Genomic DNA, 26,619 nt, shown 5'->3' with positions numbered 1-26,619 from the left:
GAATGGGATAAATATCTCTAAAATTTTGGGGATCTGGGTCTTATTTCTTGTTCATTCCACCCCCTCTTTCCCTGGAGCACAGAAATGCACCTGCTTTAAGTGTGTGCTGCTGAGCAGAGGTCAGAGTGCTAGTATTTTGCATCATTACACCTGTAGTGGTATGCTTTCATGCTCGGAAGTGATAATCCTTCATGCAGTTCTGCTTGAAGTGCTGCCTCTTATAGTGGACTGTTGGCATTTTGGAGGCTAATGGAGAGCCCCTGCATTCACGAAAAAACCAGAGCAGCAGACAGACGGGCTACTCTAAAATGATGTTTACCTGTTCATAAGAAGATAAAAATCATGAGATTGAGATGTAAATCTTGACATCTACAGAGGTTGAATTTCTGTTTCCTTTGTGAATTGACACACAATTTTTGGTAGTGGTAGGGGCAAGGGGTCGAAGTTGAAGGACATGTTTTAATGTTGTTCAGAGTGAGATTAATATATTATATGGTCCTGATGAGTTTATGTGGATTCATCTACTGTATAGATGGTGAATATTAAGGATGTTAGCATTTGATATTCTTTCTTTTTTTTCTTGCTTTTAAAATAGTCTGTTATGTATACATACCTTAATTTAGTAATTCACATAAAATGTGAATATTTTCAGTATCATCAGTAACTTGCATGTTGGTTGTCAGCCAGTTCTGTATAATTTTGTGTCAGAAGTAAATTTAAGAAAATACCAGATCACTTGATAGGCTGAGGGAAATATTGATAACACGATTCACAATAAATAAAAAAATGATTTGTGGAGAAAGCAATCTTAAATGTATTTCTATTATCACTCAACTATTTACTGTGAAGGTTGGACATTGAATTTTGAAAATGAATATTTGGATTTTCTTCCAAAGAGCTGAAATTTTCTAAAGATATTTTTTAGTTGTCTATGGATCTGTTATCTTATTTTTATTTATTTATTTATATGCAGTGCTGAGGATCGAACCCAGGGCCTGACACATGCCAGGCAAGCGTTCTACCACTGAGCCACAACTCCAGCTCCTGAAATTTTCTTTCTTTCTTTTTTTTTTTTTTTAAAAAAAAATCATTTATTATTTTCTAAAAAAATAAGATGAACTATAAGCTGTTCTTAAAAAAAAAAAAGATAGAACTTTTCTATTTAGAAGACAATGTGCCCTGTGTTTGCTGTTTCTTTTTCTCAGAGTGATATGTTCTAGCTATTTATATTTTTACCTTCACTTTGTGTAAACTGTGAGGTTTATTTTTTCCATCCTGTGACAGAAGGAATTACACATTTAAAAAAGTAGTAGTTTTTAAAAAGCAGAATAACAGAGTAGTAATATGACACTGATTTTATATCACATTTTCCCCTCTTTGTGCCAACATTTATTAACTCCCTACTGTATGTAAGACATGGTAAGTCATGCTCTGAGGAAACCACAGACAAAGTACACAGAGCTTAGATACAGAGTATTGGCATTTTCCCTGAACTATGCTCCAGAATACTTTCTCATGGATAGTAAATTTAATGCTTTTAAAATATTTCCTATTTAGGAGAACTCTTCCTCTACTTTCTTTTTTATTTTTTAAATTATAGTTGTGGACTTTTAAAAATATATACTTTTAGTTATAGATGGACACAATGCCTTTATTTTATTTATTTATTTTTTAGGTGGTGCTGAGGATTGAACCCAGTGCCTCACATAAGCTACATAAACAGTCTACCACTGAGCCACAACCCCAGCCCAGCCTCTATTTTCTTTTAAACATTTTTATATTAAACAAACATTCACCGAGAATTTAGTGTATCATAATAATGAATTTAACAGATGCATTATTACCTGTCCTCAAGGAACTTAAAATCTATTTGTTTTTAAAATATTTCATTGAGAAACTCTGTGGCAAGTTTTATGTGTTTCCATTTTGGTACTCATGAAAGAGATACTATAAGCTTTGATTTTTATAATTGGCTGTAGCTTAGTGCAAGAGCACTTGCCTAGCATGTGTGAGGCACTGGATTCCATCCTCAGCACCCCATAAATAAATAAAATAAAGGCATGCTGTCCATCTACAACTATATAAAAATAAATCCCATTAAAAATACTAAAATATTTAGTATCTTATCAATTTTTAAGTTTACGACTCAGTGTGTGAAGTACATTCACTGTTTTGCAATTAGTGCCACTATCTCTTTCCAGGACTTTTTCATCATCCCAAACAGAAACTGCAGCCATTAAATAACTCACTATTCTCTCCACCCCTACTCATGTTCCCTGGTAGTCTTTCCCCTGCTTCCTGTGTCTGTGAGTCTGCCTACTCTGTAACCTTGTGTTATATCAAATAGAATCATATGGTATCTGGCCTTTGGTGTCCAGCTTATTTCACTTAGCATGTTTTCAGGATTTATTTATGTTATAGCACATGTCAGAATTTCATTCCTTTTCAGAGTATGTGTTGATTTTTATATGGAAAAGAAAGATAAGTGTTTTTTCCCCTTACATGATGTCACTAAATTAAGTTCACATATGGATAGCTAAGTAAATAATTTAGAGATACTAAAAATAATAGCCTGTGGGGAAGGGCCAAGGAATTAAGAATAGAAATGTAGAGGGAAGTGTATTTAGATTCTTTATATCTCCTGGTGATTGAGCATGATAACTGGGCTGCTGAGATTTTCCTGTCCATTCTTTGTGGATAGCAACAGTCTGCTGAAATCCTCAATGGGAAGGTAGACTGTGGTTTTTACCATCATTAACATTCAGATTTCACTTACTGTGCTTCTAGTCCCTTATTCATTTTAACTCTATAGCAAAGACTGATGGAAACCCTGCTCAGTTTCCTGAGATCCATTCCAGGCTGTCTTTTACTCCCCACTCCTGTTTTCAGTGGACACTCAACCAGAAACCCCCAGAAATCCTCTGAATTAGAGAGAATGAGTGTAGGCTTGATGCCACATTAAGCAGTTTTTCATTGGATGAGGTAAGCTGACCTTCATCAACATTGTTTTCTCTATCTTAAATTTCTTCTGCATACTGCTTTTCTTAAATCCAGATGGCTTATCTGCTAGATGATCCTTTTTTGAAAGCTAAGGTCTGGTCCCAAAGCTGTCCATTTATTTCTTATCAACTGATTTGACAATTCCTAGGCTGGGTCAGTCAGGAGTTCATGTGTCTCTATGCATTTAATTCCCTGTCCAGGTGGCCAAACATAGAGGAGGAAAATTCAACATTGCCATACCTAATAACTGAGTCATCCTATCTTTTCCAATTAGCCCATTTTTTCCTAATGGGTATTACTGTTTTCTGTCATGACCTGACTTTTTGATATGAGGCTGATTCAGAATTAGATTAATCAAATGCATGTTTAGTTTGATGGTAGATTTGCAGGGAGGATGGAAGGATAGCCCAGAAAACCTTAAACCACAGACAAGTTATTTTGTGCAGCTTTGAAAGTGCTTTTCTTTTGCATCAGGAGAGGTAAGCAAGAATGGAGAGAAGTATTGTAGGTCAGGTCCTTCCTTTATTTATTTCTCTCAGAACACAAGTCTCGGGAGCCAACACAGTGGTCAAAAGCTTGGGCTTTGTAGTCTGAGTCCTGCAATAAATCTCATCTGCTGTGTTTGCTCTCTGTGTGGGCTTGCACGGGTTACTTAATTCATGTGTGCTTTAATTTAATTACCTATAAAGTTGAGATAATGCTATAAACCCCTCATGGGGTTGTTGTAGAGATTGAGAAACTAGTTTTTAACGCAGTTTTCCCAGTAACCATTATATAATAAGAGCTCAAAAGTTAGCTACCACCATCATCATTGTCATTTCATCTACAAGTGCTCATGTACATCTCTTTCATCAACTGCATTATATCTTGCCCAGTTTGTTTGATTATAGAGCACATGTGATTGTCTCTTAATGTTTTTGGTTTGAGTGGATAAAAGGAGGTTGTAACAGAATGCTCTAGGTTTCTATTTATCATCTGGCAGGCTTTAGAAAGGTGTGTATTCAATAGACTTTTCTGCCCAGTTGATAACATGTTTGTTCCACCAGCTTTTTCTTCAGCTAAATGAGATCTAGCTAAAAACACAAAGTTGACAGTAAAATGCTTCTGGAAGCACTGGGGTTTGTTTCAGGTGGCAGACAAGCAGCAGGATATGTGCATCCAGCTGCTCTGCTCTATTCACCTTGGACATCTCAGTTAGAAGTCACTATTGACTTTTTTCAGTTGTAGGAAAGGTTTACAGAATCAGTCTTCATGAAATCAGTTAGGACCTTATTATTAATGGATTTCTGTCAAATTTATTATTGCTGAAATTTTAGCTCTTCACAGTAGATGGACCAATTGTTAGAGCTACATTGAAAGATACTTCCATTTTCTTTTCAAAGGCTCATTGTTCCCTGTGTCTCTCTTCATAAGCTCTGTGTGGTTAGTGACCCATATATGATTCTCTGAAAATGTTAAGAGCTTCAAAAGTCAATCCTATATTGAGTGATGCCCTATATTTTCATGAATTCTTTGGTCAGGTTTATATCTAGCTTTATTTCAAACTTTTAAACTTTATAACATCGCTTTTGACACTAGTCACTAAATTGTTATCCAGGCACTAAAATGCATTTAAATTTTATTAAAAATATGGTTATTATAGGTGAAGAGACATAAATTGTATTTTTTTATATAGCCACCTATTTCAGAATAAGATGATAGTACACAATTTTTATTTCTCCTTCAGGGAAGAAATTTAAAAATATTTATAATCCTTATTTTTAAATGCTGTTCATATAGTTACCAGGGGAAAAGAATCCAGGTCCTAACGGATCAGTCGTGCCTCTAGTAATGTATTATTTTTGATTTTTATTTTTTAATGTTGTTGCACTTTCTGGATGCCTTATCATGCATCAGGGACAGAAGAGTAAGCTACAGATATTTGAAAGGTAGATACATAAAGGAAAAACTGGCCTGCTTTAGTATAAACAAGGTAGGGGAAGTTCAGTGGAAATCAGAAGTGAACAAAACAGGATTCAAATGGTGCCTGAGACTGTCCTTTGCACAGCCCTTGAGCCAAATGACAGCTTCTGCAATCCTTATGATGTTTAAAAATACCTGGTAAACTAAGCTTGCGTGTACAGGTACAAACTGTTTTGGCCCACATTATTGATTTTCAGTTCAGCCTGGTCTGTTTATTAGTTATGAATAATTCTGACATTCTTAGTTTTCCAATTGCTATAGATAACATTGGTCAGTTTCCCTTGCCAGGGTATTTTATAATTCTGCATCATAAAATTTTTTTGTTTTTTTTAAAATACACTCTGATTTCCTCTTCTTAGGTAGGACCAAAGACAAAATATAATAAAAAAGAAGAGCTATATTTAAATTAGGAGAGGGGAGAAAGTCCCTATGAGCAGGAATAGACTCTTTTCTAGAATTAGAGCTTTAAGGGAATCGTGTCTTGATGAAGAAACTAATCAGCCATGCAGTGTGAGCTACTTGGGTAGCTTGGTCCTTCTATTTTGTCAAGAATGGGTATTCCATTTCCCCCCTATATCTGTGGGAATTTTGTAGGTTGGCACAGACTTTTGCTTTGTGGAATCTTAGGACATTCTCTCCTTTGCTGTCGGTGTAAATTCTCATTTCATGTACCCTAAAAATGTGGTGGTGGGGGGGGATAGTCATGTTAATTCTTACAGTTCACCTCCCAGAACTGGATACTGATTTGACCACAGGATATAAATGCTACATTCTTGCCCCCCACAATGAATTAGTATATAATTGTACATATCAAGTGGGAGTTAAAAATTTACATGCCACCTTCTTTCTGTCTTAATCTTTTGTGATATTTAATAAGTTTTTGGTGGAAACAGTATCTGAAAGATGTCTCACCCAGCTTTCCACAGAGTTAGAGTAGGAGTTCATATGCTCTGTCCAATCTGGAGGGCTTTTAATTTCCCCCCCCCCCCCCGAGGAAGGACTTGTTTTAGGACTCATGGTACTCTTAAAAGTCTAAGTTCCTTTAAATTTTTTTCTTGTTCCATAGTGATTTCCTTTTATTATTTTTTCCCCCAAAGCAACCAAATAAGCCCCGATAAATAAAAAGTGTAGCAAGGTTTTGGGTTTAGTTTTCCTTAGAAAAATGTTGTGATATTTTAAAAAAATAGATATGGCTGCCAATGGCAAAATAGTGCTCGTGTGTTATAAATATATTTACATATGATCCATACATTTCCATGTAGGAAGTAATATTCTATATGTTCTTATGCTACAGGTATTTTCTTTCTTTACCCCCCACTCTACTTCCATCGCTATTTGTATTCATACGTATATTGTGTAATGATGTCAGAAAACATTTCAGAGTTTAAAATTATATTAAGACTTAATATTTTTGGGAAGTTTGGACAAAAATATGTCACCCAATGAACAGTGACACATTATTACTCTTGTTGTATCTGGAAACTGCAACAAATTTGGTCTCTGAAGGAGTTTTCTTCTCTTGCAATTTTTATCTCTTATTTGACCATAACAGCAGAGTGTATCCTTACGTGATTAAGTACCATGTCTCAAGCTTTATTGTGTGAATATGTCAACTAGAGATCTAGTTAAAATTCTAGATACCAGCTCAATAGGACCATGATGTGCTTCACATGCAGGGTGATGCCAGGGCTACTGGTTTGTAAGCAGCAAGGTGTCAAAGAAAACCCCAGATGAAATTTTGATGCCCAAAGATAACAATGTGCTGAAAACCTATATAGGCCTCAATTAATAATAGGGGTGGTACTTCTGTCCTTCCTATGAATGTTCAATAAACCTTATGTTAAATGCATCATTATGATTCGGTTGAAATGAAGAACCTAGAGGTCAATAAATAAATCATCTATATATGAAGCTATAAGCAAAACTATATTTAATATACCTAATCTCAAGCATATAATTAGAGCAAAAGATAAAGTAGCTAAATAAAATTATTTTAGTGACATTTGTCCAAGCTTAAGCTGCTGGGAAGACCATCTAAATATTTTATAACACAGTTAGGGAAACAGTTATTCAGTCTGTTGATGGTAAGCACTGAAGCCCAGTAAAGGTATAACAAAACTATAGTCATTGAAGCAGCATAAAAGAATACAGTGTCTCAAGAGTTTTCCATTCTACCATATCCATTAGTTGATGAATTCAGGAGTCAAATGAAATTAGATCAGACCCCAAAGAAATCATTCAGTAGAGAAATAAGCATTTTAAAGTCAAACCACATTATTAGACATTGAATCCTGGTGAGTGGAAATAGCTGATTTCATTGACTGGAAAAGATCTCAACTTGGAAATTACCTCATTTTAATGTAGTTTCTTAGGACTAATTTTCTAAGGGGCTATTTTTAACTAAAAGGGAAGACGTATAATTAGGAGACTAACCCTTCGTTGAGTAAATATTAACAGAAGACCCATTTCATGGCCATGAAATGCTTTGGGGACACTAAAGAAAGGGAAATTATATTTTATGTGCTCAAGGTGTTTACAGTTGGGTCATGAAAATAAAATTAATACATGAGAAAGAGCATAAAACCAAATAGACCTCCTGCCATTCCAACAAAATAAACCAAACATATTAAGGCAAATTCCACAGCAGCTTATATGAAAATAGGTGACAGTAGAGTATTTAAATAACAGATCATGAGGTGCATTCTGAAAATGATGTAGTTTGCAGTGAGGGCTTTTTTCATTGCATTGGTTACAGTGATGTAGGGGCAGGACTGGCATTTAATAGCACCAGGGCTGCCAAGGTCCTGCAACATGTATTGTTGCACAACGTTTCACAGAAGTACTTCCTCAGCCCAAATGCCCTGGTGCTGTCAGTGAGGAAAAAAAAATGCCAGAATTTCATAGTTAAGGAAAATTAGAGAAGATTGGAAACACCAAGAGAGCATCTCCATCCTTCTAAGCATCATCTCCATTTTTTTTCTAAAACCCTAAAATCCTAAGGGAAAGTGCCATGTAAGAGAAAGCACAAAAAACAAATTTACATTCCTTGTCTTATCTAGTTATCTATTTTAATCATATGTCTCTGTAAACTGCCACCCAGAGTTCATGGTTGAACATTAAAGCTATGAAAGATCAAAAGAGCTGCTTCCTTCAGCTGTATCATTTAACAGATGAGAAGAATGAGGCCCAGAGGGTTTAGGAGGCTTGTTACAAGTGACTTAGTTCTGACTTATGTATAAGAAATGATGATCTGTAGGTGATCTCGGGCAGGAGCCCGGTTCTGATAAAATATAGCTGTAAAGTAAAGACACTCTTACATGTATCTCCTCCATATACATATAAATAACACATTCTACTGGTTGTCTTTTCTCTGTGTGGCTGTTCACACTTTGATCTCTACCCCCCCCCACACACACACACACACTCCCATACACACACTGTTGAGGGGAAAAGAGAAGACCACACCCCACAATTAGAGGAAAGCATGCTTTTAGATCCTACAGGTTAGTTGTAGTTGAAGACAGCTGTCATAGGTGATTCCAGTGGCATTAGGAGTTCCTCCTCTTCCTTTTTACCCTAGAGTATTTGGGTTCATCTATCTCCTGATGATGGATGGGAGCAGAAATCACTTTCACAAGGCAGGAAGCTTTTCTTCCATAATGTTAAAAAAATTCAGGGAGAGGCAAGACTACGATTTAAGTACTTAACTTGTAAATGAATGATGGTGTTTTTTCCCTAGGGAGCAGATTTTGAGAGAAGTTACTGAGAGGAGAAAGCACTCACTCCCTCACAGGGAAATGGGCAAGGGGAGAAAACAAACATAAGAGATTGTCAAGATTTTTGCCTACTTTGGTTTTGTGTTAGACCTGTGATATATATTCTTTTTCACCAATGTCAGAAGATGATGATGTAGCTACTTCTTGATGCATGATGCATATTTGCTGTGGATCAACTTGGAGTCTTTTAAACCAATTCTTTTCTAGTGCCTGCTAGAGCTCTTAAAAAAAAAAAAAAGCCAGTCATCAGAAAATGGTTGATTCAAGAGGACAATTTTCAGCCCGAATGAATTTTCTTTTTGAAATGAATGCCAACCTTAACTGAATTAAGTTGTGCTCTTTCACATCCACTGCTGTGCCTTCAATAGACAGTTGCTGGGGTTTACATGGCTCTAAGCTAAAATTTTAGGTCAAACTGTGACTTTGGGAGCTTCTAGTGCTGTTTGAATTTCTAACAGTTTTTCCTGAGTTTAGAATCTGCCAGTAAAAGAACAAACCTCTGTTAACAGTGAGTGGACCAAATGAATTGATTGAGATGAATGCATGGGTGTGGTTGCATCACTCACCTGGATTGCAATATTAAGTGGCATTGAGTTTACTTGGAAAAAAATAACAAGTTTATTTTGGCATCTGTGATGATTTCTTTCTTTTTTAATGTGTTTTCAAATACCGTGAGACATCCCTGCTTATGTGATTCTTGTCACTTCAGTTTCTAAATGGAATAAGTTAAGTGTGAAAGAATGCAGTCATAGAAAACATTCTTAATTCCCATTAATATTGGAATGTCTTGTTTTCACATGGGGCTCATGATAGCTATTTACTGCAGTGGGCCTTGGGCAGAAAAGGTACCAGAGGCATTTTCTTTGGAAAGCTATGGTTTGAGAAAACAGCTTTTCTTTTTCTTTTTTTCCTCCTTTTCCATGAATTAGTCAACAAGCCTTTACTAGACTTTTGAAAGAAGATTTGAAGGAAAGGTGCTCTTGGGAGATATAAACTGAATATAAGATGCAGTCTTTCCCCATGGAGGAGATAATCAGGTTGTTGAGATTATTGTTAAAGGGAAGAGTTACAATGTAAGGTATGCAAAATACTGAAGCAGACTAAATGCATAGTCACTGAGGACTTTTGTTTAGCAAAGCCTTGGGTAAGATGAAATCAGCAAGGGCACCTGGGTAAAGTTATTTTTGAGACAAGTCGTGGCTTGGTGTGGGTGGAAGTCATTTCAGGCTGAGACCACTGACAAGGCATGTGTAAAGGACAGTGAGAGTATATGGAACATCTGGGGTTTTGTGCCTGAAACAGCTATTGCTTGTAGTCTTGTAGCTATTGCCTTAAAAATATATGTAGCTAATAAAAGTAATTTTGATCACCAATTTCTCTCTATTTAAACACTGGTTAGAGACTTAATCAAACCCCTTTAATTCCACATAATAATTTAGTGCTGACTGATTATTTGAATATATCTCAGATACTTCAAACAAAGAATGCATGCACAAATATGATTACTGCAAATTATATCACTACATTTGATACTTCCTGTATTTTAAAACACTAGTACTGTGGGTTGAATTGATTTCATTATTATTTCTTTACCTTCCTGGATTTTAGATCCACTCATTTAGATTCCTTCTAGAGGTTCAGTAGTCTTTTTTTTTTTTTTTTTTTTAAATGTCTTGGGATTGTGAGTCACAGGTAAAACAGCACCTTCTCGGAACAGCTCAGGTTACAGGATCTGAGGACTGAGTTGTTGACCATTGGGGTCTTGGTTGCTTTTCCAAATTAGTGATTCATTAAGTTGATTCCCAAGTATTTTATTTTATTATTTTTTTTTGAGGCTATTGTAAATGGGGTAGTTTTCCTCGTTTCCCTTTCTGAGGATTTGTCACTGATATGCAGAAATGCCTTTGATTTATGGGTGTTGATTTTATATACTGCTACTTTGCTGAATTCATTTATTAGTTCTAGAAGTTTTCTGGTAGAACTTTTAGGGTGTTCTAGGTATAGAATCATATCATCAGCAAATAGTGCCAATTTGAGTTCTTCTTTTCCTATATGTATCCCTTTAATTTCTTTTGTCTAATTGCTCTGGCCAGTGTTTTCAAAAACTATGTTAAATAGAAGTGGTGAAAGAGGGTATCCCTATCTTGTTCCAGTTTTTAGAGGGAATGCCTTCAATTTTTTCTCCATTTAGAATGATGTTGGCCTGGAGCTTAGCATAGATAGCTAAGCTAAGGTAGCTTTGTGATGTTGAGATATGTTTGTGTTATCAAATTTGAGTGGGCATTCCAGCTCAGTTTCATTTTTTCAGGGTTAAGTTTCACATATATTATTAAAAGTTAACACATTTTTTTTTAAAAATAGCTCCTGTATTGGTTTCCCATAAGTTTTCTTTGCAAGATGTGTACTTTTAAAAATGTTGCTGAGTAAATATTTTCCTCCCTTTAGCATGGAGTTCTGTTTGTTGACCAGGTCTTTATCACTGGAGCATGCTGAGTTGCTCTTCTTTCCACACCCCTACTGTGTAGTCCTTCCCCACCGGCCTTGAGCAGCCATTCCTATTCTCCATACAGTTCCTACTTTGTTCCACACTACTTGATTACACAGCATTCTCTGTAGTAAAGCCAACCTTATCTTATTTGTTCACCTTTTTTTCATATTATAACTGCCATTTACTCTTTATAGTAACTTTTCTCTTTAGAAATCATAATGAACTCCTAGTCTTAGGGTAACTCATTCCATTGAGCCGTATTTATTTTTTCTTTTGATCCTCAAATAAACAATAACAGTTTGGTCAGTAAAAGTCCCTTCAGACATGCTCCTCTGTCCTGCTAGCATTGCTCCTGAGTTTTTGAAAGTATCTTGATTTTTTTGGTGACACCTGGATGTTTCTCAGCTGGAAGCCATTATCTTGGAAGGATCCCTTCTTTTCCTTAGTGGAGAATTAGAACACAGGCCCAAATCTGGGCACTAGGATTGCACCTGAAATTTAATAATAGACAAGAGGATTAGTATCTGTTGACTGGAAAAATCTGACTTTTTGAGGCCCTAGGGGTTACCCACTGATGTTTTTCCAATTTGACCTATGTACTTCTCTTCCAGAATTTTCATAATACATGATGTTTTATCTTTAACCAATACATTCTAGTGCACTGACCATAAGCATTTTTTTGTGGAAAGAAATTCTGTTTGTGGAGTGGAAGAATTTATTTAAGTTGCTTAGAGGTTCATAGAAGGATTCACATGAAGACACAGGCACTGGGGAGTAGCACCTGTGTGTATTCTGCTCTCCAGGGTCCTCTTTCATGCTAGATCTAGGCTGCTCACCCTTCTCTTCATGAACTTCAATAGTTTTAATCTAAGATTTGCCAGGAATTGCAAACTTTTGGGGAGGAATGAACACTGTTCTTACTTTACCTCACCTGGGTCTTTCTCTAAGTTGTCTCTCTCCTTGCTTTACTTGGGTTTACAGGGACGAATTGCCCTATAAGCTTGGAGGCCAACAAGGATGCTTTCTGTTGTGTTTGCGGTTAACAGAGATGGCTAGATCACATTTAAGTAGCTCATCCCAAATATTGGAAACCTGAATCTTTTCCATAACAGTTACTTTGCCCTAATGTGGAAAATTCAAGTATAGATTACTTTCCTGGATGAAGACTCATGAACAAAGCCAGTGCTGATACTGATTTTATTCACACAGACTCAACTGAAGTGCAGAACAGCTTAAATTGTATATAAACTTATGTGACAAATTTGTTGATGAACTTTATAGTACTGATGGAGTTATGTGATGCCACAGACTCTCAATATATGGTCATATATTGACAGTAGTCATGAGACTCATCACTTATTTTCTCTGGATCTGATATAGTATATAAAATTTGGAAAGTGGTATTTTGTTCCTTTAAAACATTACTCAAATGTCAATGTGCTTCAAGCAATTTCCAAAAAAGTCTATTAGTTTTCTATTGCTGTGTAGTGAAGTTCCACAACACACTGGTTTATTATCTCACAGCTTCCATAGCTTAGAAGTCAGGTCATGCTGTGGCTGTTTTCTTTTCCCAAGATCTTAGGCTTAAATTGGGGTGGTATCTGGACTTGTGGTTCTTATCTAAGGTTTGGTATCCTTTTATAAGATCAAGAATTAATTTTCTTGTGTATGCAAGACAGTGATCCCCATTTTCCTGTTAGCTCTCAGGCAGACACTAGTCCATACCATGTAGGCCCTGCAGGCAGTTTGGTTTATAGCATGAACTTTTGCTTTTCTCCAGCCTGGCCAGATCACATCCTTCACATTCTCTTCTGCCATTAGTTGGAGAAAATGGTCTGATTTTAAAGGGCTCACTGGTTATGTCATGCCCATCCACTTAATCTCCCATTTGCCATGTAGCAAAATTTATAATCATGAACTGTCTCATTATAATCACATCCAAAAGAAGGGGAATTATTCAAAGGCAAGGGCTATTGGGTGTCATTTTAGAATTCTGACTATCACAATGAGTTTGCAGTTAAAGAATATTTTATTGATAGCATTTTATGAATATATATGTTTAATTTGTCAAGATGGCATTGTCTTGATAATGGCTTTTGTAAATAAATGTATCAGCTCTTTTAGCAAGAAAGTGTGAAGATCACTTATTTAAGTGAATCTTCTTGAATATGATTTATTAATTTATTAGTCTGTTTAATTGAGCTTTACTGTGGGCCAGGCACTGAGCAAGGGACTTTTGGAAAAGGGGCAGCATCCTTGCTTGTGATGGTATACATATGTATACCATATGTGAGAAGATTTTGAGCCTCACATGTGTTCTGGTGGAGTGCCTGAATAATGTGGTACTCTGAAAACTACTGCAAGATACTGATATAGTTTAAAATTAACATATTATCACTTCTTGGCCTTTTGGCTAAGATCAAGTGTAACATATGATCTAGGAACTAATTAGCAAGAAATGTTTGTCAATGTAGTAAGTGAAATCACCACCCTAGGTATGTATCTATTAAATCATACAGTTTCTAAGAAATGTATGTTGATTATTTTCTATATTTATTGTTATCATCTGCTACTACTTGGTGAATATGGTAAATGTGGAATGGCTTCAAAATATTCCTGGGAAATATTTTAGGTTTAGCTATTTAAATGTATTCCCCCCACCCCTAAACATTAGGAAAAAGCTGCCCCTCATCTGTCCTAGTAATAGAATACTTTGGAAAGCTGGTTTTCTATAAGTAAATAGTTGATCTTTACCCTTATCCATTGTGCCATACTCAGATCCTTTAAATAAGGCTATCTGACTCAGAACATATATAGATAGAGATAAGGCTTAACTTGCAGTAGATTCTGTAGTAGTTTCTCTGGCTTAAATTGTATAGACAGAATTTCCAAATGGTGTGCCTCATTCTCTCAAAGACAGCAGATAACCTTGGGAGGCTTAGGTTTGCTAGAGTTGGTAGCATGAAGGGCAGCAAATGAGAGATTTATATGATTTCATGAACTGGTTAAGAATAAAGTTCATTCCTTTAGCTTTAAGGGGCCCTGATTACCCTCCCTTCCTCTGCAGTCCAGTGGAAGTGACATTTGTCATTTTTCCTGTGCTAATGTTTTTGTTCTGTGGCTGCACTGGTGTACATATGCTACAAAGTTAAACTTTACCTGTGTATTTTAAGTGAGGAAAAATACAGTTTTTATCTGAAGAAGTATAATTTACTAATATGCTTCAAAGACCTTGAATAAAAAGTAGCATATAAGGTTAGAAAGCTCCATATTCTCCTTGGCAGAACTAAGAGATGGTGGCATCTGTGCTTCCTGGTGCTAAATTTTGGGGCTAGCAATGGAATTAAAACATATCACTTTTTCTATTTCAAATCCCACTAATATCTTTTTCATATTATTATTTATATGCATTTGTACAGATATATAAATAGGCTAATAATATTTTATGTAATAAATAAAAGCAATAAGTACTAATATTTTATGGTTGAAGCACAGAGATTAGATTTCTCTTGAAAATGTTACAATAAATGTCAAGACCCCTGAATTAGTCTCCTTTATTTGTGTCCTGCCTCCCTGACTCTCCTATACGCCCATCTTAGCTTTTACTTTCCTCTGCCATATTTTATAGTTTCTGTTACAGGTTTGTATAGGGTTCTTTTTTTGTTTGTTTGTTAAGTTTATTTTATAGTGTTTGATGCTGTTGTAACTGGTATTTGAAATTCTGATTTTTTTCCTAATTTCTAGAAATATGAATGATTTTTATATATTGATTTTATCTTTTTCACCCTTGATAAAAATCACTCATTTTCCTAAGTGGCTTTTGCATTTATAGATTTCATTAGATTTTTTGCATACATATGTTCTTTGAACATTCAGTTTTCTTTCTTTCTTTTCAATGTGAATAGCTTTTATTTATTTTTCTTGCCTTATCATCTAGAACTTATAATGCAATGTTGAATCAAAGTGCTGTGAGTGGACATACTTGAGTTGCTTCTGTTTTGGGGTGAAAAGTGGTCAGTCTCCCATCATTATATATGATGTTAAAAAATTTTAGATGCCCTTTATCAGGTTGAGGAAGTCTCATTCAGAGTGTCATGAATGGGTGTTGAATTTGTCAAATGCTTTCTTTTCTCTAAGATATCTAGATGATCATATGATTTTAAAAAATTTTGTGTATTATTTATCTTTGTTACATAAGAAATTATCCCATAATTTAAAATTTCAGAGCAACCAACATTTTTTTTAATCCTCACAGTTTTTGTGGGTATTGAATCCAGGTGTTTCTTATCTGTGTGCCTCCATCTCTCTGTGTTATAGGTGACGTTCCAGTTAAACAAAAACTGAAATTGCATTTGCACTTGAAGGCTCTACTTATTTGGTTGTTTTAAGGCCTCAGTCCTTCTGTATCTGCCTCTCCACAGGGCTGCTTCAAGATAGGCTGTCTCCCCCCCCCCCCCCCCCCCAGAAATAGTGATATAAGGGAGAGGAAATGAGAATGAGGGAAAAGGAGGTAGAAAAACAATGCAGAATCTATTGTCTTTTATATAATATTTTCTCTGAAGTAGTATCTCATGATTTCTGCCATACTCTATTGGATACACGTCAATAAATGCAGTCTATAGTTAAGAGTTGAGAATTAAATAATAAGAAGGATACCTAGAAATGAGTGCCATTGAGAACCATTTTAGAGATGCAACATTATGCATTTTTAATCTTAAGTTGACCTTGCATCCTTGAAATTAATACTAGATTGTCATGATTTAATATCTTTTAGATATATTATTGAATTCACTTTGTTAAAAGTGGACCAGTAAAATTTTGTGTCTACATGTTCACGAGAGAGATTGAGCCTGCAGTTTCCTTATAATATTTTTTGTCTGATTTTTGTATTGGTATGATGCTGACCTCAAATAATGAATTGGGAAATAGTCCTTCCTCTTCAATATTTTGGAGAACTTTTGAAAGAATTAGTTTTATTTTTTCCTTAAATATTACTTTATCAGTGGTGCCATTGAGTTCTGGAAATTGTTTATGGTTTTGGCTCAAAATATAATATCTTTAATAGATATGGTCTATTCAATTTATCTATTTCTTTTTGAGGGAATATTGGTAGCTTTTGTCTTTCAGGACATTTGTTTAATTTTGTCTGTGTTGCTGAATTTATTGGTATAACATTGTTCATAGTATAGTATCTGTAGAAATGCTAGTGTTGCTATCTCTCCCATTTCTAATATTGGCAATATATATTTTCTACTTTTTTGTTTTATCAGGGTGGCTAGAGATTTATCAAATTTTTATCTTCAGCTTTTGGGTATATTGGTTTTCTGTTTTCTATTTCATTTATTTTCACTCTAATATTTATTTATTTGTTTTAATCTTCCACTTATTTTAGGTTTCATTTGCTCTTCTTTCCCCAGTATCTTAAGGCAGAAGTCAAGATCATCATTTTGAGAACTTTCTTCTTTTGTATATGCATTGTTACTACAAATTTGATTTTGATGTGCCTTTACATATTTTTCTTTGTATTTATTATGCTTAAGTTTATTGACTTTTGATCTTTTGGGCCCAGGTGTAATTGAGTTGCTTCAGTAATGTGACAATCTTTTCTTCACTACTTTAAAAAGAATATAAGCCCTTAAAAATATTGAGTGCTTTTAATGCACTTGTGATAAATTGCTAGGGTTTGATCATGAGTAGGAGATTCTACCTTCAGTCTTTAAAAAAAACATCTTTAGCAGTTTTGTGGTATACTAAAATGCATGATATTATTCTTCACACTTGACTTATAATTGAACCTGTGCTTAGTAGTAGAGACACAATCCTGTCACAAGAGTTGATACTTAATATTTAATTTTAAAAAATAATATCAAAACATAAAAGAAGTTAGTTTGATCATACATACTTTTCTACTTTACTGGTTTAAAAAATTACATAAATTGGCACATTTATTATGTAATTCAGACAATGTAGGAGTGATGAAAATTACTGATCTTATCCTTTATCATGCAATTCCATATGTCTGGAGGTATATGCAGTTAAGCTTAGTGTGTTTCTTTCTATGCTTACAGGCTGATACACCCCACAATATTAATATCTCTGACTGTTTCTGTATGTGTCTCTGTGTCTGTACACATCCATATACATAGACAAATTTATTCCTCATAAGAAATCAACCATTACATTTTATTCTGAGAAACTTGTAATTTTTACATGAATTATGTGGGCTTTTCTTAAATTTCTTCTGGCTTTCTTCATTTGATAGCATATAAGGATATGAAAACTTTTCATAGAAAAAATCTTTTCTTAGAAAAAGATTCTAAGAGCAATTTCATTTATAGTAATCTTTTCTATAAAGAGAACAATAAAGTTACCTAGTCTGTTATCTTGCTGTTGATGTGACAAAATACATAAAATAAACAACTTAAAAGCAGGAAACACTTATTTTTGGCTCACGGTCACAGAGCTTCAGGACGTGGTCATTTGGTTTTGTAACTTTGGGCCAGTGATGGAACAGAACAGCATATTGGACAGCAAACAAAAGAGCAGAGCTACTCAGTTCATGGTGATTGGGAAGCTGGAGCCTGTTGGAGAAAGGACGGAGGTCCCAATGCCTCCTTCAAGGGCTTGCCCCCCACTTATCTGGCTTCCTTCCACTGGGCTCCACCTCCTGAAAGTTCCACTACCTCTTAGTAATGCCATGGCCTGGAGACCAAGCACACTAGCCTTTGGGGAACATTTAAGATAAACAATAACTCTTAGGTTTGCAGACAAGTTAGAGACTGCACATTTCCTTCTTAAAGACACCAGAATCTCCAGGGGTTAAGGAGAATTAAAGGGTTAGAACAAAGTAAAAAACAGAAGCAAAAGTTAGACTAAAATGAGAGTAGAGTAGGCTGAATATGAAGAGAATGAAGATATTGGGAAGGAAGTAGAGATCTAGTGGAATAATGAAAACAAACTCTTGAAATGAGTGGTGTTAAGTGTTTTTCATTGATAGTGTTATTTCTATATATCTGTTAGCTTTGGACTTAAAAAGAAAAACCCACAATTATCCTCAATTCTTTAGCATCTCTAATCATTAGCTCTATTCTAGTTTGTAGCTGAAATCAAGTTGGGGACAGATTTTATATATACATGTATATGTGTATATATATTCAAACATAATATTTTTAAGCAAAAAATAGTGCCTTCCCCACCTTTAAGCCTGTAGATGATGGTCAGTTGGTTAAAGTGCCTGTCTGATTCAACCCAACCTTTTTTTTTTTAATTAAGTCAAGTTACTACCCTCTTAATATTCAGAAATATCCACTTGGATAAAGCATATGACAGAGTTCAAGGACCACGTAAGGCTAGTAGTCTATATAATAAGCTTCTTGATTTAGAGATAATTTTTAAAAATGGAAGCTCTGAGTAAGCATAAAAAGAATGATTGTGAGAATGAAAGGTTTACTGTGGCTTTTAGAATTTGGGCTTTTTGGATATTTCCTGGAGTATAAATTGGCACACTTTCTAGAATGGTAGCCCAGCATGTTTAGTGATATTAAAGTTTCAGTGGAGAATTCTGAATTTAATGTATTTTATTTTCCAGATATGTGTCACAAAGATGTCTACACGGAACTGTCAGGGGATGGATTCAGTGATCAAACACCTGGACACAATTCCTGAGGATAAAAAAGTCAGGGTTCAGAGGACACAGAGCACTTTTGACCCATTTGAGAAACCAACTAATCAAGTAAAGAGGGTACATTCTGAGAACAATGCCTGCATTAACTTTAAGACCTCCTCTGCTGGCAAAGAATCACCTAAAGTTAGGCGGCACTCCAGCCCCAGCTCGGTAAGTGCAGTCTCCTCATTTATCACAGGGTAAACAGGGGGACTATCCCTCTTGTAATAGTAGAACGCTGTGCTGAAAGACAGCAGATGTTTTTATCAGTGTGTTTTTATGGGTTTTCTCCCAGGGTGGTTTAATGTTTGGGAAGGAGAGAGAGGAGAAGAAAATTGTATGCAGACTCTTTAATCATAAGCACCCAGCAAGCAAATGAATGAAATGACTCTATTTTTGGAAAAAATTCTTTTTTAAAAGTTGTTTTTAGATAAAGAAATTTTGATTAAAAATATTTTGTGTTTCAAACTCTTGGAGAGGTTCTTGAACTTTATTGTGTCTATTTTGATTATCGAATTCACAAAGTATCATTTTAGAATAAATGTCAAAAGTTGTTCATATGTGGTATTACAGTTTGTTTTCAATGGAAATATTTTTGAACCTAAGAGTTATACATTAAAATTAGTCTTCAAAGAGATATGCTCTTCATGATAATGAAATTTACCAAACTCTAAAGGCAACTCTTTTCTTTTGACCTAAGAAGATTGCCTTGGTTTGGATTGCTATAACAGAATATCATAGATTGAGTGGCTTAAACAAAAGAAATTTCTTTCTTACAGTTCTATAGCTGTGAAATTCAAGATCAAGTTTCTACCAAATTTGGTGTCTAGTGAGGACATTCTGCTTGGTTTGCAAATAGCCATTTTTTTCCCCTGTATCCTCACAGGGTGTGGGGGAGATCGAACCTATCCCTCGTATCTCTTATTATCTTATTATAAGGGCACAAATTCCATTCATAGGGCTCCAACTTTATGATCACATTATCTTACAAAGGCCTAATCTCCTAATACTATTACATTGGGGATTGAAGATTTTCAACATGAATTTTGGAGAGACACAAATATTCAGTCCATAGAAAAAGATAAAATTCCAAGGTTATTGCTGCTCTATATCTGTAAAACTTTTCCTGGAACTCATACTTTCAAGAATGGCCTGCATTTAACATGTTAAAAAAAATCCCACTGTCATTTGAAATTAAATAATTTTCAGGTTTAATCTACACATAATTTTTTGACTTAGATGTTTTAAGAGTTTAGAAGGTAAGGAAATGCTCAGAGAATTTTAATTCTGCTATCTTTCCAAGAAACACCTGCCATTTCACAAATTTTAAGCTGTAAATTTTATGAAGGCAAAAACTGAGCTTGAAATGTCAACTGCTAGAAGAGTATTGACACTTCAGTTAAATTAAACTGAATGACTTTGCATAATCTTATGGTATATTTTATATTAATAAGGCTGAAGTAAATATTATTAATGTAATATTATTGTGAGAATTGATTATCTGATTATTTCTTAGACATTTCCTTCATAATCCTTACCTGTGTGTGTGTGTGTGTGTGTGTATCATGTATCAAAGATTCATCATTAACTCCTGGAAGAATTTTTAGATTTAAATTATGTAGGAGAAATGAAAGGAGTTGTTGAGAATGATCAATTCCTAGTTATGCATTTTACTATGTAGTTATCATAATATTATAATATGTATCAATGTATAAATGATATATAGAAATTTGCATTCCAGGTATTACAACAATACATTCTTATACTAAAAAAATTTACTTACTGTGTACCTGAAAATTTATCTGATAATATGTTTTGTCTGGAAATTACAGTCATAATCCACTAATGCATTATTTCTTTTGCTGCTAATTGTTCTTACTTTAGCCATTGGGAGCTTTTTTAGCTTGTCTCTAGTGTCATTTTGCAGTTTTCATCCCTTTCTTTTGATTATTTCCTTATTTTCTGGTCTTATAAGATGCTTTTGGTTTATATTGTATTTTTCCTCTCTGTGACCTAGAACCAGCCATTTCTCCAGAGAACTCTCACAATGATATTTAGAAACCAAGATCTGGGTAATGAGGGTGCTTATTGCTACTGAGTTCATGCAGTTTTAAAAATCAGTGCATATATCATAATGTAAATTTTTAACAGTGAGATTTGGATATTTGTTTTTGATTTTTACTCAGGTACTAATTAAAATCATTATCATGGAAAGAGGACTCATCCATCCATATGATATGCTCTGTATTTATCTTTTATTAAAATTTAATTTTATATTTTTATTAAAGTGGTATTTGAACATAGCTTAAATTGTCAAAAAGGAGAGAATTCTGGGCATATGGCAGTGGCATAGGTTTTGAAACCCTTCATATAATTAGAGTAGATTATATAGTAAAATCAAAAGCAGTGAATAAGTTTTCCAACAAAGTATCTCATGAACCTCACAAAAGGTCTGAGTGAACAAACCATCTACAGTTTTAAGAGCTCTGTGGTATCCGAAAATGTAAGGGAGGAAGCTTAGGGAAGGCAGAGGGACAAGAAATGACTCCTCTCAGAACCAGGAAACCCCCAAATTGTCAAATACATGCTGGTGGCTTATTGGGCCATTCTGCAGATAGCAACAGCAACTGGGAGGGTTCCCTTAATGGCTCCCTTGAGTAGGCAAGTGCAAGAAGAATCTGGGGAGATATAAAAATATTTGGGTGTGTCTAGTGTTTCTTAGGATATATCTCTAAAATGACAAACCAAAGCAGTCCTGCCCTGAATAGAAAATGTTGGAGTGAATTCTGTGTGGGGCAGTTTCAATGGAGGCAAAGAAAGACCACAAAGGAGTGTTGAAGGGAATTGGACTTTAGATACAACTAGTGATTTACAGGATAAAAAGAAACACACCCGGAGAGAATTTTCTGTGTTATATTTCTGTTCCCAAATACGTTTCTTTTATTTTTTTGCCTTAACTTAATATTCAAAATGTATACTCCAATTTTGATGATGTAAGTATTGTTCATAGTCAAGAAGCAGAGTGTTCTGTGATTCAACTTCTATCCTTCCTAGTTTCAGTTGCCTCCTCTTTTCATTTGTTCACAATTAACATGAGTTGTATGATTTTAATCATAAATGGGGGCCTATAACTATTTGACAAAACTATAAAAATCCTCAGAAACAAATGAGAATCAGGTAATCTATCAGATTTTCTCCTGAGATTGTCATTGCAAGTTCTCCCTTGTCCTAATTGTATATGGATTGATTAATCTCTTTACTATCTAAACCACCTTCATGAGAATTTTATCTTCTTGTTTTATGTTGAATACCTGTTCTCTGGGTTTACTTCTCATTTTACTTCTTGGTTTATTTCACAGTTTTGTAGAAGAGTATTTTCTAGTAGGTGCCGCAGTCCGGCTGCAGCAAAATAACCGGGGGGTGACGAGCAACTTGTGTACATTGATACAGCAGGAGTGGGAGCCGTTTATTGTAGGACAGGAGGGGTATATATACATTACACACAGCTTATCTTAATTAACATAAACTAGATACAGCAGTCAACCAATAAGGAATCTCCACACTTAATGGCTCGCTAGCGTTACTTCACAAACCACTCCCCCTGGCAAAATGCCAGGCGCCATCCTGACTTGTTTACAGACCCTAACAAGTAGGGCTCTTACACATATTATTATGTGCATGTCTTTATTAATGCTTATTATTTGTTCAATAATCTGGCTTAATATATGATTCTAGTTTAGAAAACATTTTTTACTAGACATTTGAAGACCTTGTTTTGTTGTTCTTTAGGTTCCTACATTGCTATTGAAAACACTAGACTATTCTGATTCCCAATTCATTCTTTGCTATCTGCCTTTTTTTTGGGTGGAACCTCCTAGGACTTCCTCCTTATCCCTGTTGTAGAACTTTTTCAGGGTATTCAATGAGTTCTTCTCAAGTTTGAAATTAATTTCTTTAAGTTTTAGCAAATATTCTTTTATTGTTTATTTTTTCTTTTAATCTCTTTCTAAAAAAAAATATTAGATGAATGGGTTACCTTTTTGTTGCTATGACCAAAGTACCAACAAAAATAATTTAGAGGAGAAAAGTGTATTTTGGTTCATGATTTTAAAGCTTCAGTCCATGGCCCAGGTAAAGTAGAATATCATGATAGAGGAGTGCTGCTCGTAGTGATGGGAAGCAGAGAGAGAAAAAAGAGAAGGGGTCACAGGGAAGATGAACCCTTCTAAGGCATGCCTCCAGTGACATACCTCTACCAACCACACCCCTCCTGCCCACAGTTACCACCCAGTCAGTATATTCAGACATGATGGACTAATTAGATTATAGCTCTCATAATCTAGTCATTGTGCCTCTGAATATTCCTGCATTTATTATAGGAGCTTTTGGGTACACCTCATATTCAAACCGTAACAAAGAATGTTGGTACTACTGTGAATTTATCTGCTGATTTCCTTATATTTTCTATTTTAAAAAATTTCCATGCTTTCTTGGGGTTTATTTGTTTTAATCCTTCCATTGAATTTTTAATTATATAGCATTTATTTCCATGTGCTCTCATTCTTTGGATATTCTTATAAAAATCATCTTAAAAATAATCTTTTCCAATGAATAATAAATCACTTCCTATGTTTCTGAGGATTCTAAATGTGGACTGAGAAATTTTGAAAAAAAAAAATTTATACCATCTAAATTATTTTTTACTTTGAGTTCCTTGTTTTGGTCTTTGCCTTGCCTATTGAGATTTTTGGTGGGTCTATATCATGCTAGTTGAAGAGAATTGTTGGCTCTTAATTCACATTATAAAAAGTTGGGAGCTTTGTGTGGCTGGGTGACTTGTGAATTGGTAGGCTTCAGAACAGGGAATTTTATTGAAGGCCCAGTCATTTACCAGAACTCTTAAATGTCAGTATCTCCTGATTTTTTTCCCTCTTCACTGAGGGGTTTTCCACAAATAGATTTACCAGTGTATTTTTATGTCATATAAGCCTAACTGCCATTATTCTGAGATGATCAAGACAGGCTGTGGGCCTCCTAGTTCTCTATGCAGACTTTCTTATGATTTGTTTTCATGTAGCATGACTCTTCATTCTGACATCCACAGTGTCTGGTGTCCCAGTTCTGAGCCTCCCTGGTTCTACTTATTCAGAGGGTAAACCTCTGCTGGGATTGGAGAGGCATAGATACACAGCTCGGAGTGTCTTGTAGAATGGACCTCCTCCTAACCCACTCCAAATAATTTGTTTTTAGCCCTGTTGAGCCTCAGCCTCCAGTTGTTTTATTTATTTTTTATTTTCATGGGTGCTGGGGATCAAACCTAAGGCCTTGAGCATCACTGGTTACTTCCCCCGCTCTTCAGTTCTTAAGGATTTTTGTGATTCTGAATGTGAATTGACTTCTCATTTTTTTTCCCCTTTGGTCATTTAAGTATCAAGAGTTCTTTTCTTATCCTAGTCAGTGACCTCTTCTCCACTTTTATCCCATCTTCAAGTTTTTGCTTATATAAAAAAATTCAGTATCAATTGGTGGAGAGGAGAGAGAAATACTTGTTGAAGCCACCCAGTTTAACTGGAAATTTTCTGTTTCTCTCCTGTTGTATTGTTAATTTTCTTTATATCCTCTTCCCTCAGTTTCATATTAGGCTTACCCTTTCCTGGTCCACTCTGGAATGGCTTTCGGATGTGGCAGAGTACTTACCTTATTTGTGTGGGAACTGTTTTGCAGTCTTTTCATTTTAGAAATTTTACCGTTCTCTCAGTGTACTCTGGAAAAATGTGTTTGCTTTTTTCTTATTGAATTTGAGATAGTTTCTTTTTCTCTTTTAGCAGAGTACTACAATATTATTACTACCATTTTTCTGAGTTCTTTCTGCCTGTTACTTTTTTGTTCTCTTCCCTGTTGTGATAGGAAGGAATGTTTAATTACTTTTTTTTGTGTGTGGAAGGACTAATTTCTATTGGATTTAAAATTGGGTAGAAAATAAGTCAGTAACTCTTCTTGCGAAACACTGTTTTAAATCCCCCACAACAATGTATAGGTTTGATCATGTCATACCCATGGGAAATATGGGAAAGCATGGTTGTTGTTGTGGGGGGCACAGGTCTTTTATTCTTAAATATGTTCTGATGATATAACACTGGTTGATAAAATCAAGAGAATCACTTTACCCAAGAGTAATCAGGGTTAATTCATATCTTTATTTTACTTTAATTTCTTTTGAAATGTTATTTCTCTTGAATAGTCTTGAAGAGTAGAGTTGAGAAGGAAAGAAAGACTGATAAACTGTGGCAATATATCCCCTATTTTTAAGAGACAAGTATTGTTTCTTGAAACTATTTTTAAAATACCTTGTCTTCTTGTATATGTGTACTATTCACATACTGGCTCTTTTATATGTTATGAGCCATACATAAATGAAATCAAGAAACCAAGAGTATTTTGATATCAGTGACTCTCAGGCTCATCTGTACTTGCTGATTTTTTTTCTAGAGAGAGGCACTTTACAATTCAGGCAGAATGTAAAGAATGTAATTTTATTTAAATAAGTATATTTCAAGAGAGTGTTTGACAGATTTTGTTTCCAGTCTTACCTTTGTAAGCCTACTTTCTATAGGACCAATCCTCTGGGTAGTGACTGGGTAGTGACCCTCATTATCCTTTCCTGTCACTCTTCCCCAGCCCCGCTGTGCTCTCCATGGCTACAACTTTTAGGAGTACCATAGGTAGACTGCCTCTCTTGCCAGCTCAGTTTAGAAGGGATTTCACTGAGTTGTGTTACCATAAGCTGATTTTAAAGAGAACATGTTTTCAGAATTTCATATTTAGGTCACGTTTTTCTATAAATTTTACTCACCATGTAAATCTGCATCCTGTGACTGGCAGGCCTGATCAGGAGGGAGGAGGAAGATGTTGACTTGCAAATGAGAGTTCCATTTCAGTTCTCCTTCTTGGGGGAGTTTCCTTTTGGCATTGCTTCTCCTAGATAGGGAAAAATTCCCAGGTCCAACCTGGCCTCCTTGTCAGCTTATTAGCATTTGATTCCATCCCTCTGTCCATCTCCAAATCTCATTTGTATTCAAGTTTCCTATCAATTATGGATATCCTTAGTGTAGATATGATAGGGATGTGAATGCTGGGCAATCGAGCCTGTTCTGGAGGTCAAAAGCAAAAGAAAATACAGCCAAGGAGGCAGGTTTGATTTCAAATTATTATTTAATGCGGTCACAAAATTCTGATTGAATTCTTCCTCCCTCATCCTTATACCCACTGTCACAATTACAGTACAACATAGTAGATTAGTAATTCTTTTCTTTTTTCTCTTTGTGATACTTGAGATTTGACCCAGAGCACTTTACCACTGAGCTACACCTACACAGACATTTTTATTTTTTATTTTGAGATGATTTCCCTAAGTGGCATAGGCTGGCCTGGAACTTGGAATCCTCCCTTCTCAGCCTCCTGAGTCACTGGGATTATAGATGTGTGCCACCACACCTGGCAAGATTAGTGTTTCTTAATTGTGGTTTTCCTATAATTTAGGGTTTTATGTTCCGAATCTTAAAGTATCTCTCAAAAGTCATGTGGTAGAGGTTTGGTTACCAGCCAAGGCTCTAGGAAGTGGGCATCAGTGGAAGGAAGTTAGGTCACTGGGGATATACCTTTGAAGGATATATTGGGACCCCTGCACCTTCTTTTCCTTCTTTATTTGCTTACTAACTACCATAAGGTAA

The 26,619-nt window shown here is 35.2% G+C and overlaps 1 protein-coding gene across 5 annotated transcripts in view; it reads left to right on the top strand.

The window, feature by feature from the left end:
• Window positions 1-26,619, top strand: part of Cdk14 (cyclin dependent kinase 14) — a 599,374-nt gene that overhangs the window by 119,882 nt on the left and 452,873 nt on the right. For all 5 annotated transcript variants that reach the window (XM_058585022.1, XM_046462471.2, XM_058585024.1 and 2 more), the window contains one exon: window positions 18,815-19,060. In XM_058585022.1, the coding sequence (XP_058441005.1) occupies window positions 18,815-19,060 (246 nt within the window). The remainder of the gene's footprint in view (window positions 1-18,814; window positions 19,061-26,619) is intronic.

This window comes from Marmota monax, unplaced genomic scaffold (genome assembly GCF_021218885.2).
Source record: "Marmota monax isolate L192 unplaced genomic scaffold, Marmota_monax_Labrador192_F-V1.1 WCK01_AAM20220418_F8-fsc00165, whole genome shotgun sequence".
Taxonomy (NCBI): domain Eukaryota; kingdom Metazoa; phylum Chordata; class Mammalia; order Rodentia; family Sciuridae; genus Marmota; species Marmota monax.
The sequence above is the reverse complement of the archived record's forward strand: the minus strand, read 5'-3'. Positions and strand labels throughout refer to the sequence as shown.